Source organism: Platalea leucorodia (assembly GCF_965183815.1).
Source record: "Platalea leucorodia genome assembly, chromosome: 3".
Classification (NCBI taxonomy): Eukaryota; Metazoa; Chordata; class Aves; order Pelecaniformes; family Threskiornithidae; genus Platalea; species Platalea leucorodia.
In genome coordinates this window covers 1,445,767-1,460,534 of record NC_138825.1, presented here as the reverse complement: position 1 = coordinate 1,460,534, position 14,768 = coordinate 1,445,767, and the positions used below count along the sequence as shown (strand labels likewise).

Here is a 14,768-nt window from a genome sequence, read left to right as displayed (position 1 = left end):
CAGGGGAGCCCCGGCCTCGGCTGATAAAGGCACACCCTCACGGTGGCAGCTGGGGGACAAGATGTCCCCAGGCGCTGCTGGCTGCTCGCTCAGATCTTGGCCGGCACAGCTCGGGGCTCCTTGGGGTTTTGCTGAGGCTTCTTTTCATTTCCCCGATAAAATTCCCTCTCTTGCCGTGGAGGAAGGCGAATGGCACCCGCCACCCCCGGAGTTCGCAAAAGCATCGGACATCTGTGTTTTTATAAGGGTGTTTATTGACTCAGGCAAGGGCTGGGCGTCGAGGCAGATGCCAGCGCCGTCCTCGGGCTTCACGCACGAGTCAACATTTACAGAGTAGCTGGGGGCGAGGTGTCGAAAGGCGAGGCGTTGGCCCGAGAGAAGGGTCCCCCCGGTTTTGGGCTGGCAAAGCGCCGGGTGCCGCTGCCTGCTCGCCGGCCTGCCTGCGGCTGGGGCGGGGGGACGCCGGGCGGGATGGGGGGCCCGTCTGCCGCCCCAGCGTCTGCTCCCTCCCCGGGGCGCTCCCCTGCACCATCCCACTCTCCAGCCGGTGCCTTGATCCGGAGCCTCATCCCCTGTCCCGTGCCATCCGCCAGCGCGACGGACCCGCGGGAGGAGAGGCAGGCGACGGAGCCGCACGGCCCCGGTCACCTCCCCAGCCATAAAACCAGCCCCGGCCATGTTCCCCATGCCCTGGCCGCGGAGCCACAAGCGGCTCCCGGCTTCGCCCAGGCTTCCCCCCGCGGTTCTGGGGTTGGGGGCAGGAGGCCGCAGCCCCCGGGCCGGCGCGGGGGGCAGCGGGGCCGCGGGTCTCCCCGGCTGCCGGCGGGACGCCCGGCCGCGCTCCCCGGCGCGGGCGATGGGGCCGGAGGAAGCTGTGGTTGGCAGCTCCCGGCTGCCAGGGCGCAGGTTTGAGTTAGTCACCACAAAATAATATTGTGATTGTTCATGCAAAACATATCGTAAATGAGGCTGCCGGGGGTTGGTTTTTTTTTTTCTTCTATTTTTTTTTTTTTCTTCTTCCACGGTAAAATTGGGTGCCGTCGGGCGACGCCGATTGCCGCGGCCGCTGGCCTCCCTCCCGCGCCGCGACACCGGTGCCGTGCGGGAGCCGGGGCGGACGCCGTGCACCCACAGCCTCGCGCCGAGGTGGGGAGCGGGGGGTGACAGCGGGTGTGCAGCGGGTGTGCGCGGCCGCCTGCGCGTGCACCGCGCGCGGCTGCGGCGGGAGGGGTGTGCGGTGCAGGGCTGCGCGCCGGGCAGCGCGCGGCGTGGGGGGTTCCCAGGTGCTCTTCAAGGGGTGCGTGGGGGCGTGCGTGCGGTGCGCGGGGCTGCGTACAGGCGTCTGTAACGCTTGTGCGTGCGCGGGGCTGTGTCCGGGCATGTGTAACGTGTGTGCGTGCAGAGCAAGCACGTGGAGGTAAGGGGTGTGCACACGGGGCACGGGAAGGTGGGTGCGTGCAGCACGGTGGGTGTGCAACAAGGTGTGCATAGGGGTGTGCGTACAGAGTAGGCACGCGTAAGGGGTGTGTGCATGGTGCATGGGGTGTGTAAGGGTGTGAGTGCACGGTGCAAGGGGGTTGTGTGAAAGTGTGAGTGCAAGAGGGGTGTGTAAAGGTGCGAGTGCACGGGGCAAGAGGTGTGTGTAGAGGTGTGTGTGCGCAGTGCAAGGGGGGTGTGTAAGGGTGTGTGTGCATGGGGCAAGGGGGGCTGTGGAGTGATGTAGAAGCGTGTGTGCACAGTGCAAGGGGGTGTGTGGAAACGTGGGTTCACGGTGCAGGGGGTTGTGTAAGGGTGTGTGTGCACGGTGCGGGGGGGTGTGTAAGGCTGTGAGTATGGTGCAAGGGGGTTGTGTAAGGGTGTGTGTGCATGGTGCGGGGGGGGTGTAAGGCTGTGAGTATGGTGCAAGGGGGTTGTGTAAGGGTGTGTGTGCATGGTGCGGGGGGGGTGTAAGGCTGTGAGTATGGTGCAAGGGGGCTGTGTAAGGGTGTGTGTGCACGGTGCAGGGGGTGTGTAAGGGTGTATGGTGCAAGGAGGTTGTGTAAGGGTGTGTGTGCACGGTGCAGGGGGTGTGTAAGGGTGTGAGTATGGTGCAAGGGGGTGGTGTAAGGGTGTGTGTGCATGGTGCAGGGGGGGGTGTACGGCTGTGAGTATGGTGCAAGGGGGTTGTGTAAGGGTGTGTGTGCACGGTGCAGGGGGTGTGTAAGGCTGTGAGTATGGTGCAAGGGGGTTGTGTAAGGGTGTGTGTGCATGGTGCAGGGGCTGTGTAAGGGTGTGAGTATGGTGCAAGGGGGTTGTGTAAGGGTGTGTGTGCATGGTGCAGGGGGTGTGTAAGGGTGTATGGTGCAAGGGGGTTGTGTAAGGGTGTGTGTGCACGGTGCAGGGGGTGTGTAAGGGTGTGAGTATGGTGCAAGGGGGTTGTGTAAGGGTGTGTGTGCACGGTGCAAGGGGTGTGTGAGAGGTGTGAGTGTGCAGTGCAAGGGGGTCGTGTAAAGGTGTGTGTGCACAGTGCAAGGAGGGTGCGTAGAGGCGTGCGTGCACCGTGCAAGGGGCTGTGTAGAGGTGTGTGTGCACCGTGCCCGGGCGGCGTGCGGGGCGCGAGCGCACGGTGCGGGGGGACGAGGCGAGGCGTGCGTGCAAGAGGGGCGTGCAGAAGCGCGGGGCGCAGGGCGGCCGCCCCGCACGGCCCCGCACGGCCCCGCACAGCACCGCACGGCCCCGCACAGCACCGCACGGCCCCGCACAGCACCGCACGGCCCCGCACGGCCGCGCAGGGCAGGGCGGAGCGGAGCGGAGCGGGGCGGCAGGCGCGGTGCGGCGCGGCGCCGGCGGAGGGCAGCGGCGGGGCCGGGGCCGGGGCCGGGGCCGGGGCGGGGCGCGGCGGCGCTGTAAACATGGGGCGGGGCGGCGGCGGGGGCGGGCCGGGCCCGGGGCAGGCGCAGGGCCGCGCACACCGCCGCCAGCCCGCGGCCGGGCGCCCCGCTCCGCCGCCAGCGGGGAGCACCGTGAGCGGGGCCCGGGGGAGCGGGGGGGGGGGGGCGGCGGCGGAGCGGGGGGGGGCGGGCGGGCGAGGCGGGGCGGGGGGCGGCGGCGGCGGCGGGACGGCGGCGGGGGGCGGCGCGGCGCGGAGCTGCCGCCTCAGCACTTTCGGCAGAACAATGGGGCCGGGCGAGGGGGCGGGAGGGGCCGGGCCCGGGCCGGCGGCGGCCCCGCCGCCGCTCCTCGCCTCACGCCGCCGGTCCTGGCCTCACGCCGCCCCGCTCCGCCCGCAGGCAGCCCCGATGGCCAAGCAGCCCCCCGAGGTGAAGGCGCAACGCGAGGGCGAGGGCGGGCGGCTGCCGCCGGCGGCGGCGGAGGGGCCGGGCCCGGCCGCGCAGCTGCGCCCCGGAGCTCCCGCCGCCCTGCCCGGCTCCGCCGCCGCCGCGGGGCCTCCGCCGCGGGGCCCGCCCGCCAGCCCCGGCCCCTTCGCCACCCGCTCGCCCCTCTTCATCTTCGTGCGGAGGTCGCCGCTGCTGTCGCGCTCCTCCAGCGGCTACTTCTCCTTCGACGCCGAGCGCAGCCCCGCGCCCCTCAGCTGCGACAAGGCCACGCAGACCCCCAGCCCGCCCTGCCAGGCCCTCAGCCACTGCCTCAGCGCCATGGGTAAGACCCCGGGGGACGGGACGGGACGGGACGGGGGGCTGCGCCCGGGGCAGCGCGCGACACCGGCCCGCCGGGCTCCCGCCATCCTCCTCCGCCGGCACCCTCCGCTCCTCACCGCCTCCCTTTTCCTTCACAAGGTGCCGCATGCAGCTTTTTATAGTGCCGCAACACCTGCGGCGTCCCGCCGTCTCGTATTTTGGGATGCCGGCGGTGGTGGAGCACCCCACCAGCATCCCACCGTCTCGTTTTTTGGGATGCCGGCGGTGGTGGAGCACCCCACCAGCATCCCACTGTCTCGTTTTTTGGGATGCCGGCGGTGGTGGAGCACCCCACCAGCATCCCACCATCTCGTTTTTTGGGATGCCGGCGGTGGTGGAGCACCCCACCAGCATCCCACTTTTTGGGATGCCGGCGGTGGCGGAGCACCGTGCTGGAGCGCTGCCCTGCCCGAGCGCCCGCCGTACCTGCGGGAGGGTTGCGAAAAGCCCCGCCGAGGCCTTGAGCCCGCGCCAGGACAAGGCGCGGGGCACGCGAGGGGCCGGCGGCGGGCAGCCCCGATGATTCGGGGCCGGCGGCGGGCTGGACGCTCGCCCGGGCAGCCGCGAGTGTGGGATTTTTGCAAGCTGGCCGGGCCCGCTGAGCAAACATGCTGCCGGGGAACACCCGCTCATCCAGCGCCTTTTTTTTTTTTTATTATTATTATTATTATTTTTATTCTTTTCCGGGATAGGTCAGTCCCTGCCTGGGGAGGAGGGGACAGAGTTGTTTAATCCAGCTTCCTAGTTAGGGCTTGCTTCTCGCCAGGCTTTACGCGCTGCTTTTGGCCAGGGTTTGCGCGCTGCTGCGAGGTAAGTGACTTCTGGCTTGTTTTTCGCTCCTGTTTCTTTCTCGGCGAGCCGCGCGGTGCCATAGGCGCTAGGGTCACAAAACTCCCGCTTGTTTTGGTGAAACCTGAACTTGGTGCTTGAAAGCAGCGTGGTAGCGGGCGGGCGTGTGTTTACATGTGGCTTACCAGGTAAGGCTGGGTTGAAGCCTCTAGTGGAGAAAACACGCCTGCCGGAGCTGCTCGAGCCATCCAGCGATGCCTTTCCCCTCTCGTGATTAATTCCCCTTAATTGGAGGAAACCTTTTAACTTCTGCCGAGAACCAGGAGAAGGTGGGCGCGTTCCCGCGAGAGCAGGGCAGGTACCGCGTCGGTAGTGCTCCTCCGGGGATAACAAACACCAGCTCCAAGCTTTACATGATCAAAACATCTCTTTTTGGTTTTTTTTCTGGTTGTTGTTTTTTTTCTCTCCCTGGTTAATGGCTGTGGTTACAGCTGCAGAGGGCTTACTGTAATATGCCCTTAGGAAAGATTTTCTGACATTATTGCAGTTAATTACAGCTTAATGCAAGTTTCACAACCTTGTGTAGCGCAAACACACGTGGCACAGCCAGGCAGGGATGCTGGAGCTCCTCAGCAGGGAGAGCCACAGCCAACGTTTTAGCAGCGAGTGACTTTTGTATTTTGGTGCTCTAGGAAGAAACTGAAGTTTTCCCTGATTTTTCTGAGCTCCCGCTTTTTCGTCGCTGTCGGAAAGCTGTTGGAATGCTGGTTTTACTGGAGCCTTTGTTCTGTTATTGTTGCTAGGGTCATCATCCTAAACAACTATAAGCAAATGGAAAATACTCGAGCTATTTAAATGGGACGCTTGGCTACTCTCAAACGCGATTAAGCCGGGAGCGCGGATCTGCGGAGCTGTTTTATCCCCGGTCCGGGACTGCAGCTCCCAGGCTGCGAGTTACCGCGCAGCTCGCCTCGAGTAAGGGCTGTGGGTTTGCCCCGCGCGCCCCTTCCTCGGTCCCTTTGCCTTGGCAGCGTCCTGCTGGATGCACGCCGTTGCGTTTTCCGCGCGGAAACGGGTCGGTCCCTCTGCGAGGAAGCAAAGGGTATGATTTGTTGTTGTGTTTTTCATGCGCTGATTTTTATCTGTTGTCAGGCACTGGCTGTGGGCTGAGAGACAGAGAGCCGCTCTAGGAAGCGTAAGCAAGTGGCCTTTAATAATAATAATAATAATAATAACAAAGAGGCGTTTCCTGTAAGCAAGAGCAGTTTGTGTGCGATAGGTGCTCTTCCGTGGGCAGCGGTGGACCGGTTCCAAGGCTGGTGGAGCAAAGCAAGCTCGTGCTCTGCCCTGAAGCTACCTCTTCTAAATCTCATAAAACCTTCCCCAGAGTTTTTAGTGATGTCGGCCCAAATAATAATTAAGCGCTGAAGGTGCCTCTGCCAGACAAAAAAAAAAAAAGGTGGCGGCAGCCCTGGGGAATTACGGGATGCCTTCGGTTGTGTGCGGGCGTGGGAGCGAGCGCTGATTGCTGGAGGAAGAGTTGGTCCTGGCCTGGGAGGTGGAGGGCAGCGATGCTTCGGGGTGTCTCGCTTCTCTGACAGTGCGGGGTACAGCCGGCCGCCTTCAAAGCCGTTTTTTTTGGGAAATGAGACAAAAGCAGCGAGGGGATGTTGCGAGGTGGGAAGTGGTGCAGTGCTGGCTCGGCGTCTCTGGGAAGGTGCTTTTGGGGATGAGCAGGAGAGGAGCAGGGATGAGTTTGTTGTGCGTGGCGATGGCGTGCCTGTGGGAGCGCTCGCCGTAAAGTCACCCGAGATGGGAAGCCCACCCTTTGGTGGGGCTGTGTGAATCTTAAACTAATATTTCAGGTCTTTGGCTCTTAATGGGAGCTGAATGTTTTGTCTGGTTGGGTTTTTTGTTCCCAGAGCAGCTCTGTCTAAAGGCACAGGAGTGGAGGGTTTGCACCCGGGCTGTTGAGGTGTCCTTGGAGCAGGCGCATGCAAGTGCTCTGTAAATGGGTTTTCCTGGTGCTGTTTTGATCCCGGGGTGTTTTCCTGTGCTGTGGAAGAGGGGAGAGAAGCAGCGTGAACCTCTCCTTGCCTGTGAAGGAGATGTTCTAGGTGCAGTAGGTGAATTGAAGGGGGAAACCTCGAGCCGAGAAGCTGGCGGTGTCGTTCCGGTTGCTCTCGTTGCAGAGCCACTGCCATTTTCTCCCCGAGCTTTGCGTGCGGCTCATCTGAAGCTGCCCTCCGAGGAGGTTTTCTCCAGGGGGGTTTGTATGACCGAGCCTGGGAGGTGGAGGTGCAGTTTGGGGTTGGTTTCTTTTTTGCTTCTAAGCCGGGGCCGCAGCATCGCCGTGCTGGTCCCCAGCTGGAGCATCCCGTGGGCTAGAGCGAGACGCAGGCATGCCGGGCGTGCTGGTGGCCTCTCGGTTTGTCCCCGTCCCCGCGGCAGCCGTCTTGCCGTCGGTGGCGGGTGCTGGCTCGCGGTATGACTGGGGGCCCCCCGAAAGCACCTCTGACTGGTTTTGGGACCAGTTATGACTGGACCCTTTTGACGCTGCCGTTCGGCAGTGCCACAGAAAGTCCTTTCTGAAAACCTCAGCCCGATTTCGCTCTCAGCCACCAACCCCAGCCTTCATCTCTCGAGCGGATGAGCTCTTGGGTGCGATGCTGGGGCAGGGGGGAAGGATGGAGAAGGAGCGGTACCTCTCCCCCTCGCAGTGTTCTCTGCATCCCTGGGTCTCTTTGCATCTTTTTGTCCCATTTCCCCCCCCCCCCGATTTTTTTTTTTCCCTCCCCCCCCCCAGCTTAGCTCTTGCTGGAAAGGCAGCCCAGGGCCGGCTCTGGTGACGGCGGTGGGATTTCGGATGGTCGCCCCGCCCCGGCCGAAATCCTGTTTGCGTTCCCGGAGCGCCGGGGTGGAGTATCGCGAGGGCTGCGCTGCGTTTCATTCACCAGCGAGGAAAATAAATACGCCGGGGCCGTCCTGCGCTACTACAGCGTGAAAACAAAACAGATTCCCTGAGCCAAGCAGTGCTAGTTTGGCTCGGAAATACATTTTCCAGTCAGGTTGGAGCCAGGCTTTTATTTAAATTTTTTTCTTTTTTTTTTTTTTACTGCCCCACTAATCCTTTGAATATTTTGAGATTGGAAGCTATTTCTATTCCCTTGTGATTCCTGCGAAGCTGTCGTGCCAAGACGCTCTGTTTTGTTTTGTGCGGTGGTTTTTTGGGTTGCGTCGGGTTGTTTTGTTGGGTTTTTTTGTTTGGTGTTTTGTTTTTTCCCCCCACAAGGCAGCGTTTCTTGCTCGGATCCCGCGCTTGGGTTTGCGGGAGCGGGGAGAGGCGGCGCGGGTACCGCACGGGGCCCTGCCTGGGTCACAGGCTGCTCCTTTCTCCCCCGCTACTTGGGTGATTGCGCGGTGGCTTTATCATAGGTCTAATAACGTCTTAAAATGGAGACTAAAATAGCTATCTACCATACAGTAGCTCTTTTTTTTTCCTTCTATAAGCCAGCACCGTTTTCTTGCGTCGGGTTTATTTTCTGCTAACGCGCAGGGAGATGCTGTTGGAGAGGCGGGTGTCCCGGTTCCTCCTGCAGATGGGAAGTCCTTCAGTTTGCTGGAAGCGTGGCTTCTCGGCGTACAAATCCAATTGTGGCTTTCTTCTCAGTACGACAAAACCAATCGTTTTCCTTTTCTCATTGAGCGTTTCAGAACTGTTTGGGGAAGAAATGTGAGAATTCAATTAAAGTATCCAGACAGAGGTTTTTTAAGGTTAGAGAAGAAGTTGCTGCTGTGCCTGCAAGAAAAAGTTATTTAGAAAGAGGGGGAAGAGAAGGTTTTGCTAGGGAAAGAAATTGGAGAGTGGCATCTCAGCATTCCTCCCTATTTAAGAGGGGAGCAATGCTTGGGTGTGCCAGAGGAGATGCTCCTAAGGGAAGCCTGTAATAAAAAAATGAATTAATAAAAGCTTAATAATAATAATATAAAAGCAATAAGGAATAAAAGCCTCTCCTGCAACGCACATCTTATGCAACAAGTCCCATTTGCGCTGCATACCATGTGAATACCCTAGAACTGTATTTTAAAAAATGAAAAAATAGTAATAACAATAATAATAAAAAAATATAGTAGTCCATCGACTCTTGCTGAGTTTAATAGAGTATTTTGTTGTTGTTGTTGTTCATCTGTTTCAAATGCTCCGGTTTTGTTCCGTGCAGCTTCCCGGTGGCAGTCTCACGCGCTAGCGGAAGACGTCCAGCCCGAAATCTGGATTGCACAGGAGCTGCGGCGCATCGGAGACGAGTTCAATGCCTCCTATTGTCCAAGAAGGGTAACTTTCATCTTTTTACTTTCCATTTCTTTATGCACGGTCTCTAAAAGGGAAAAGCTTAATCATCTCTGAAAACTAGTTCTGCGGTGAATGTTTCGTTCAGTCAAATGTAGAAAAGGATGCGCGGGTGGTTGTGTTTGCCTGGACGCAGGGGTGTGCTGCCTGCGCCGACGAGTCGTCTGCTGCTGCAGCGTCATTAAATCAATTAAAAATAACCTTTAAACTGGGACTTGAGGCTTTCGGGTGCGAAGTTCGCAGTATCTTTTGTAGTACCTAGGGCCCATGAAGCGCGTCGCTGGATTGGCACGGGACCTGACAATAATGAGGAAGGAACCTCTAAAAGTTAAGAGGCAGAGAGAGTTTGGGTATTTTTGGGGTGGTGCTGGGCAGAGCCCCTCTGGAAGCGGTGCCCGGCCGGGAGCTGGGGAGCGGTCAGGTGCCCACTCCAGTGTTTTTGGGAAAACGGACAGGGAGCGAATGTATTGGGCTTTTGTGCCTGGCTCCTAAACTCCTGCTGCCAAGGATCGCGTGCATGGAAGTGTAGTTGCAAATAAGAAGCAGGGCTGGACTTGGTCTGATAACTTATTTGTCTTACAAAGAATCTGCCAGAGCTGTTTTGAAACACGTGTATTTATAAGACTGTAAACTCTCTCACCTTTGAGTGTTGCAACAAAAAATAAGTGGCACTAATGCAAAAAAAAACCAAAAAACCAACCCAACCCAAACAACCCCAAAACAAACCAACCCAGAGAGATGAAGTAACAGTAGTTTTCAGAAGAGCGGCGTTAGCCAGTAACTTGTCTGCCGAACGTTATTGACGGCGGCATGTTGGTGCGTGTGGTTTCTGGTCCCTCAGCTCGCCCTTGCGCTCGGCTGTGGGAAGAGGAGTCAGAAGCACGTTAGGTAGCGGGCTCGGTGACGAAATGCTGACTGCCCGGATCTTTATCCGTCCTTCCCGTCTCATGAGTCACTCCAGCAGCGCGTTTCCTTGCCGCTCCCAGGGTCTCTTTGGCGGATGCCCGCAGGCCGGGGCTCTCCCCCAAAACGGCCGCCAGGCTGCTGCGGTCCGGCTCCTTCCGCGCGGCCTCTGTGTCACCTCACTGGAGACTTCTCCGTCAGCTTTCTTTTTCTTGCCGAATGCTCTGGCTTCCCTGACCTGCAGCAAACTGGCGATAAGCTGCGTTTTATCCCAAATCCGGAACACGCATCTTCCGACCTCCCCCATCCAGGCTGATCCCTCCTGATGCGAAATACCCGCTTTTTTGGTTTAAAGGACATCTTTTCAATGAAAGGTAGGGACGAAGCCAATCCTACAGGTGTCCAGAAAGCTGAAGGCACCTGGTAGTGGCAAGCTGACCCAGGAGGGCTGGCAGAAACGCAGAGTGCTGTGCCATCCCTTTTCCTCGCTGCCTCCTGGAGCGGTGCCTTAATTTCGGAGTGCAGGCAAGCCCTCCGAGCGCCTTCTGGGAACAGGTTTGTGTTGAGCAGGAATGTCCTGCCCACGTTATCTCGTGGGGACCGGCTCCCTCGGTGCCGCCCCGCGTGGGACCTTGCACGCTGGAAATCTGTGCCGGGCATGTCGCGCCGCTCCGTACAAAACCCAGATCCGTGCTGCCTGGCGTACAAGAGAGGAGGGGTGGGAAGGGGTTTTCCCCACAGGTCCGAGAGGGCGGGTGTGAAGCGGGATGGGGCGCAGGTGCCCGGTCGCAGAGCGTCACGCGGGTTTGCACGAGGCGGTTCCCAGCGCCGTGGCCGAGCTTCCAACCTTCTGCCCTGGGGAGAGAACTGAAACGCAGAGCACTGCGTCCTGCTTGCTAGATGACACAAGCAGAGGCTGTCATGCATGACCCTAAAAACACTTTGTACCTGGCTTAATTAGTATCTGACGAATTCTCGCTCGTTGCGCCCAGAAATGAGGTTTCAGAGCATTTAAGCGATTGCTGTAGAATTATTGTCCCCGATGCGCTTGGTTGTTGCTTCGTGGAAAGGTGACTTTTCTTTCTGCGAGCGGTCCGGCTGCTCTGGAGAAAAGGTGGTCTCTGCAGAGCTGGCGCCCTTCGGCAGGAGGGGTGGGCAGGACGCCTTATCGGCACGCCTGGCGCTGCCGCTCGCGGGGGTTTGCCCTTTAAGCGCGTGGTTAGAAATGGGGAACTAAGAGCCCTGCCAAAACGGCACTTGCCGGGCAGGTCGGAGCTGTCGGACGGGTCGGAGCCGCGTGTTCCCCATCACGTTCCCCATCGGTGCGCCCTGCGCGTCATCCCCCCGGGGACCGTCTCTTAGGCAGGACAACGGGGAATCGGACAACTCGCCATCCAGCCCCTCTTAGCCGCGACAAAGCTTGCGGGTCTGGCAAGCGGAGATGGCCACGGGGCCCTCCGGCCACGGAGACCAGCTCCACGCCGAGGCTTTTGCCGGCAGAGGGTGCCTCGCTTGGCCACCGCTGCGTGCCCCAAGCTGCCTGCAGAGGTGGAAGATGTCTTGTTTCAACTCTCTAATTTTTTTTTATGCCTCTTTATTAAAGAAAACCTGATTTTGGCATTTCTCTTGCATCCTTCTTGAAGCCTGTTGGGTTTTTTTGTTTGTGTTTTCCTTGCTCTCTGCCGCGTTGGCAGTCGGGCAGTGCGGGGGCCTTAGCGTCCTGCTGGTGGCGGGCAGCTCCCGGGTGGGTAAATCCCGGGGCGCAGGGGTGCCGCAGGGTGGATGCTCAAGCGTGGGCTCTCCGTGGCGACAGCACCCCGCTGCGGGGCCGCCCGCCTTACACCCCCGTGGCGAGGAGGGCAGTTTGCATATCGCTGTAAACAGCGTAATTTCTCTCTCCGGGGCATGCACAAGCATGATTTTGCTGCACTAAAATCAGATTGCTTTGGGACGGTATAGGGCAGGAGGGGGATGTTTGGGCTGTTCTTTCGCCCTAAAAAGAAGGCTTAAAAATAAATGCTCGTTTGGTGATGGCTCCTTTTTCTTTTCGTTGCACGCTGCTGTGATACAAAGATCCCACGCTCCAGGGAGGAGCGTCTTGCTGCCGTGTCCGGCTTGTCGTGTTTTGTGAATGAGGGTGGTGGTTACGCCTGGAGTGGTCCAAAATAAAATTCGCACGTCGTCGCCGCAGGCGGGGACCTGCCTGTACAGCGACTGATGCTGCTCTGCCTGCCGAGGGGATTTTATTTTTATTTTTATTTTTATTTTTATTTTTATTTTTATTTTTATTTTTATTTTTATTTTTATTTTTATTTTTATTTTTATTTTTATTTTTATTTTTATTTTTATTTTTATTTTTTTATTTTTTCCTCTCAGCCTTCCCACACTGTGGCTTCTAAACCCCCCTGACTGCGCGAGCAGGGCTCACTGCTGCTTTGCCAGGTTTCAGACCCCCCCGGCAGCATCACGCGCCTCCTGTGCCCACGCACGGGGACTCGCACGTGACATCCCCGTTGTGCGGCGCCGTGGCGGCCGCCTTCAAGGCAAACATGGCTGGGAGCAGGCAGCTTCGACCCTTTGAGTATTATAAAGCTTTTCATTGAAGGAAAACATGAAAGGTCGCGAGGTTTACTTTCATTCTTCATAAAATGCTTGATTTTGCACCTCTGAAATATCTGTGTGGCACTGCACAAGGCGTTTGCGCTGGAAATTAAAGTCACGGTCTTGTTTGGTTTTCTTTTATTTTTTTTTTTCTTCTCCTCTTTCGTTGTAGGGTTTCTTGGATAACCAGGCGGGAAACCCCCAGATCATCATTTTGCGCCTCCTGCGTTACATCATCCGCCTCATCTGGAGGATGCAGTGAGCGCCGGGTGCATCCCGAGGCACCAGGACTTTGTTTACTCGTTAGGAAAGTCCAGGGAGGACAGACGGACGGACGGACGGACGCGGGGCTCCCCGCGCTGCCTGGCTCCCGCCCTGCCTCTCCCCCAGGACCCGCGGCAGGGGCTATCGTATGAGGGTGGACATCCCACGCTGACCTGCTGGGACTCTCTGATGCAGGATTTTGTCCGAGAGTGATGTTTACTGCGTTTCTCTCAGCTCTTTCATTATTTTTTATTATTTTTTTTTATTTTTCCAAAAGAGTCTCAGAGAAAATACTCAATGGCAATGGAATAACTTTTTTTGTCATCGTTTCTGGAAACGTGTCGGCTCCTCTGGGATAAACCCTGCAGCGGGGAAAAGGAAAGCCTGAGCCAGCTGATGGGCAGAGCCACCTTAGTTTGCCTTGCAGGCCTTAGCAGAGACTGGCAGAGCCCTCGCCTCTCCCTTTGCCTCCTCGGCGTTTGCCCACGAAAAAGGATGGCGATGATGGAAGAAGGGCAGAGGGATTGAATTCAGCACTTCTTTTACCTGTAAATACCTAATGCTACCCCAAATCCACCTTCATTTGCATCATGCAAATAGCCTATTTCCTGCTGACTGATTTTTTTTTTTTTTTTTTTTTGTCACACTCTGAATTTCAAGACTTAGCTGTCAGACTCCCAGGGTCCAAAATATCACAACCAACCAACCAAACAAAAAACCAATCCACCAGGTTGCCTTTTTTTAGAAATACTTTCTATAAAATGTGTGAAAACACTTACATATTGTATAATATTATATATAATATATAATGGTGGCGACTGAGTAATTCAGCAATAAAACGTTCTCGGAGGCAGGTAAAAACCTTTCCCAGCACGCTGCAGCTTTGCACCCGGAGACGACAGCTCCTGCTGTGTAACTCCAGGAACTGTTTTAAGTCATTGCTTCTACCTTGCTCTTGAACCCAGGAGGGTTTTTAAGGCGATGGATTTTTTTTCTTTTTTTCCTGTCCCCTGGGATGCTCTGTGTTCAGACAGGACAGCCTGGAGCAGGGGGATGAGCGGGACGGGACCGTCGGTGTGAAGACCCCGCATGCTCGTGCGCTGGGATGCGGCTGGAAGAGGCGCCGAAGGATGCCGGCCTGGTACGGATCCCCCCGGGGACTTGCCGCGTGGGGTCCGCTCCCCACCGACTGACACGTCTCCTCCCAAACTGCCCTCCTTCCCCGGGGAAGACCTGACCAGGCGCTCGATGCCGTCCCAGGGCATCTCCCCTTCCAGCTGGATGGAGGAGCCCCAGGGGCTTGTCGGAAGAAGCAGGTCTGTCTCCTCGGGCCCCCCGTGGTCTCCGGTTCATCTCGCGGGTGGGCGGCTGCTGCGCGCCAGGCGCTTTTGGGGGGCTGGCTGCTCCGGCCACCCCCGTATCTATGCACAAACGTACCCTTCTCTGCCTCCGGAGCTGCCCCTTCCCTCTGGCTGGTGCAGGTGGTCCTCAAATCCACTTCCAAATGCTGCGGTTTTATTTCTGGTTTCACCAGCACCATAGGAAAAATAAAAAAAAAAAAAAAAAAAGAAAAAAAGAAAAACCAAACCCAAGCCCACAGTAGCGGTTTTTCCTGCAGTACGCGTGCAGGGAGAAGCTGTCGAGTGCCATGTATGATTATTAGTGTTTTTAGTGATGGACAAACCGTACAATCTGACCTCTATGCACTGGCTGCATGTGCCTGTCGGGTAGGCGAAGAGCCGTGGTGTCGGTGCGGGGCTGCATGCCTCCGATTGCACTCCTCTGGAGGATTACAGAGCGATTTTTTTTTTTTTTTTTAATTATTATTTTTATTTTAAATCTTTTATTATCTCTTTTTGGACCTGCAAGATGAGCATCGGTTGCAGGAGTTGGCCTCAGCTGCAGGAGCAGGGAATGTTTAGGAAAGGGTATTTTGGAGAGGGGGTGGGGGGAACCTTTGCACTGGTGGAGAGTGAGCGGTTAAGCTATCCGGTGAGCTCGGCCAGGGCAGGTTCCTGCTCCTCACCCCCTTGGTTTCGGCTCACCCCGGCTGCGCTGCCCCAGCCGCGCTCCAGCCATCGCTTTTTCTGTAGGGTTTATATAGGGAACCCCAGCCGGGAGGCTGCCGCCCTGCGAAGCGAACCTGTGTGGAATTGCACGGCTGTTGATAACATTAAAAGAAAAAA

At 57.7% G+C, this 14,768-nt stretch overlaps 1 protein-coding gene across 1 annotated transcript; it reads left to right on the top strand.

Annotated features, from left to right (window-relative positions):
- Positions 1 to 3,278: 3,278 nt before the first annotated feature.
- On the top strand, positions 3,279 to 14,169 carry BCL2L11 (BCL2 like 11; the record flags this gene model as incomplete). The annotated part of the gene is made up of 3 exons (XM_082307087.1): positions 3,279 to 3,639; positions 8,687 to 8,799; positions 12,491 to 14,169. The coding sequence occupies 3 exons, from the start codon at positions 3,279 to 3,281 to the stop codon at positions 12,578 to 12,580; spliced, it is 564 nt and encodes a 187-aa protein (XP_082163213.1). The 3' UTR covers positions 12,581 to 14,169.
- Positions 14,170 to 14,768: the final 599 nt, after the last annotated feature.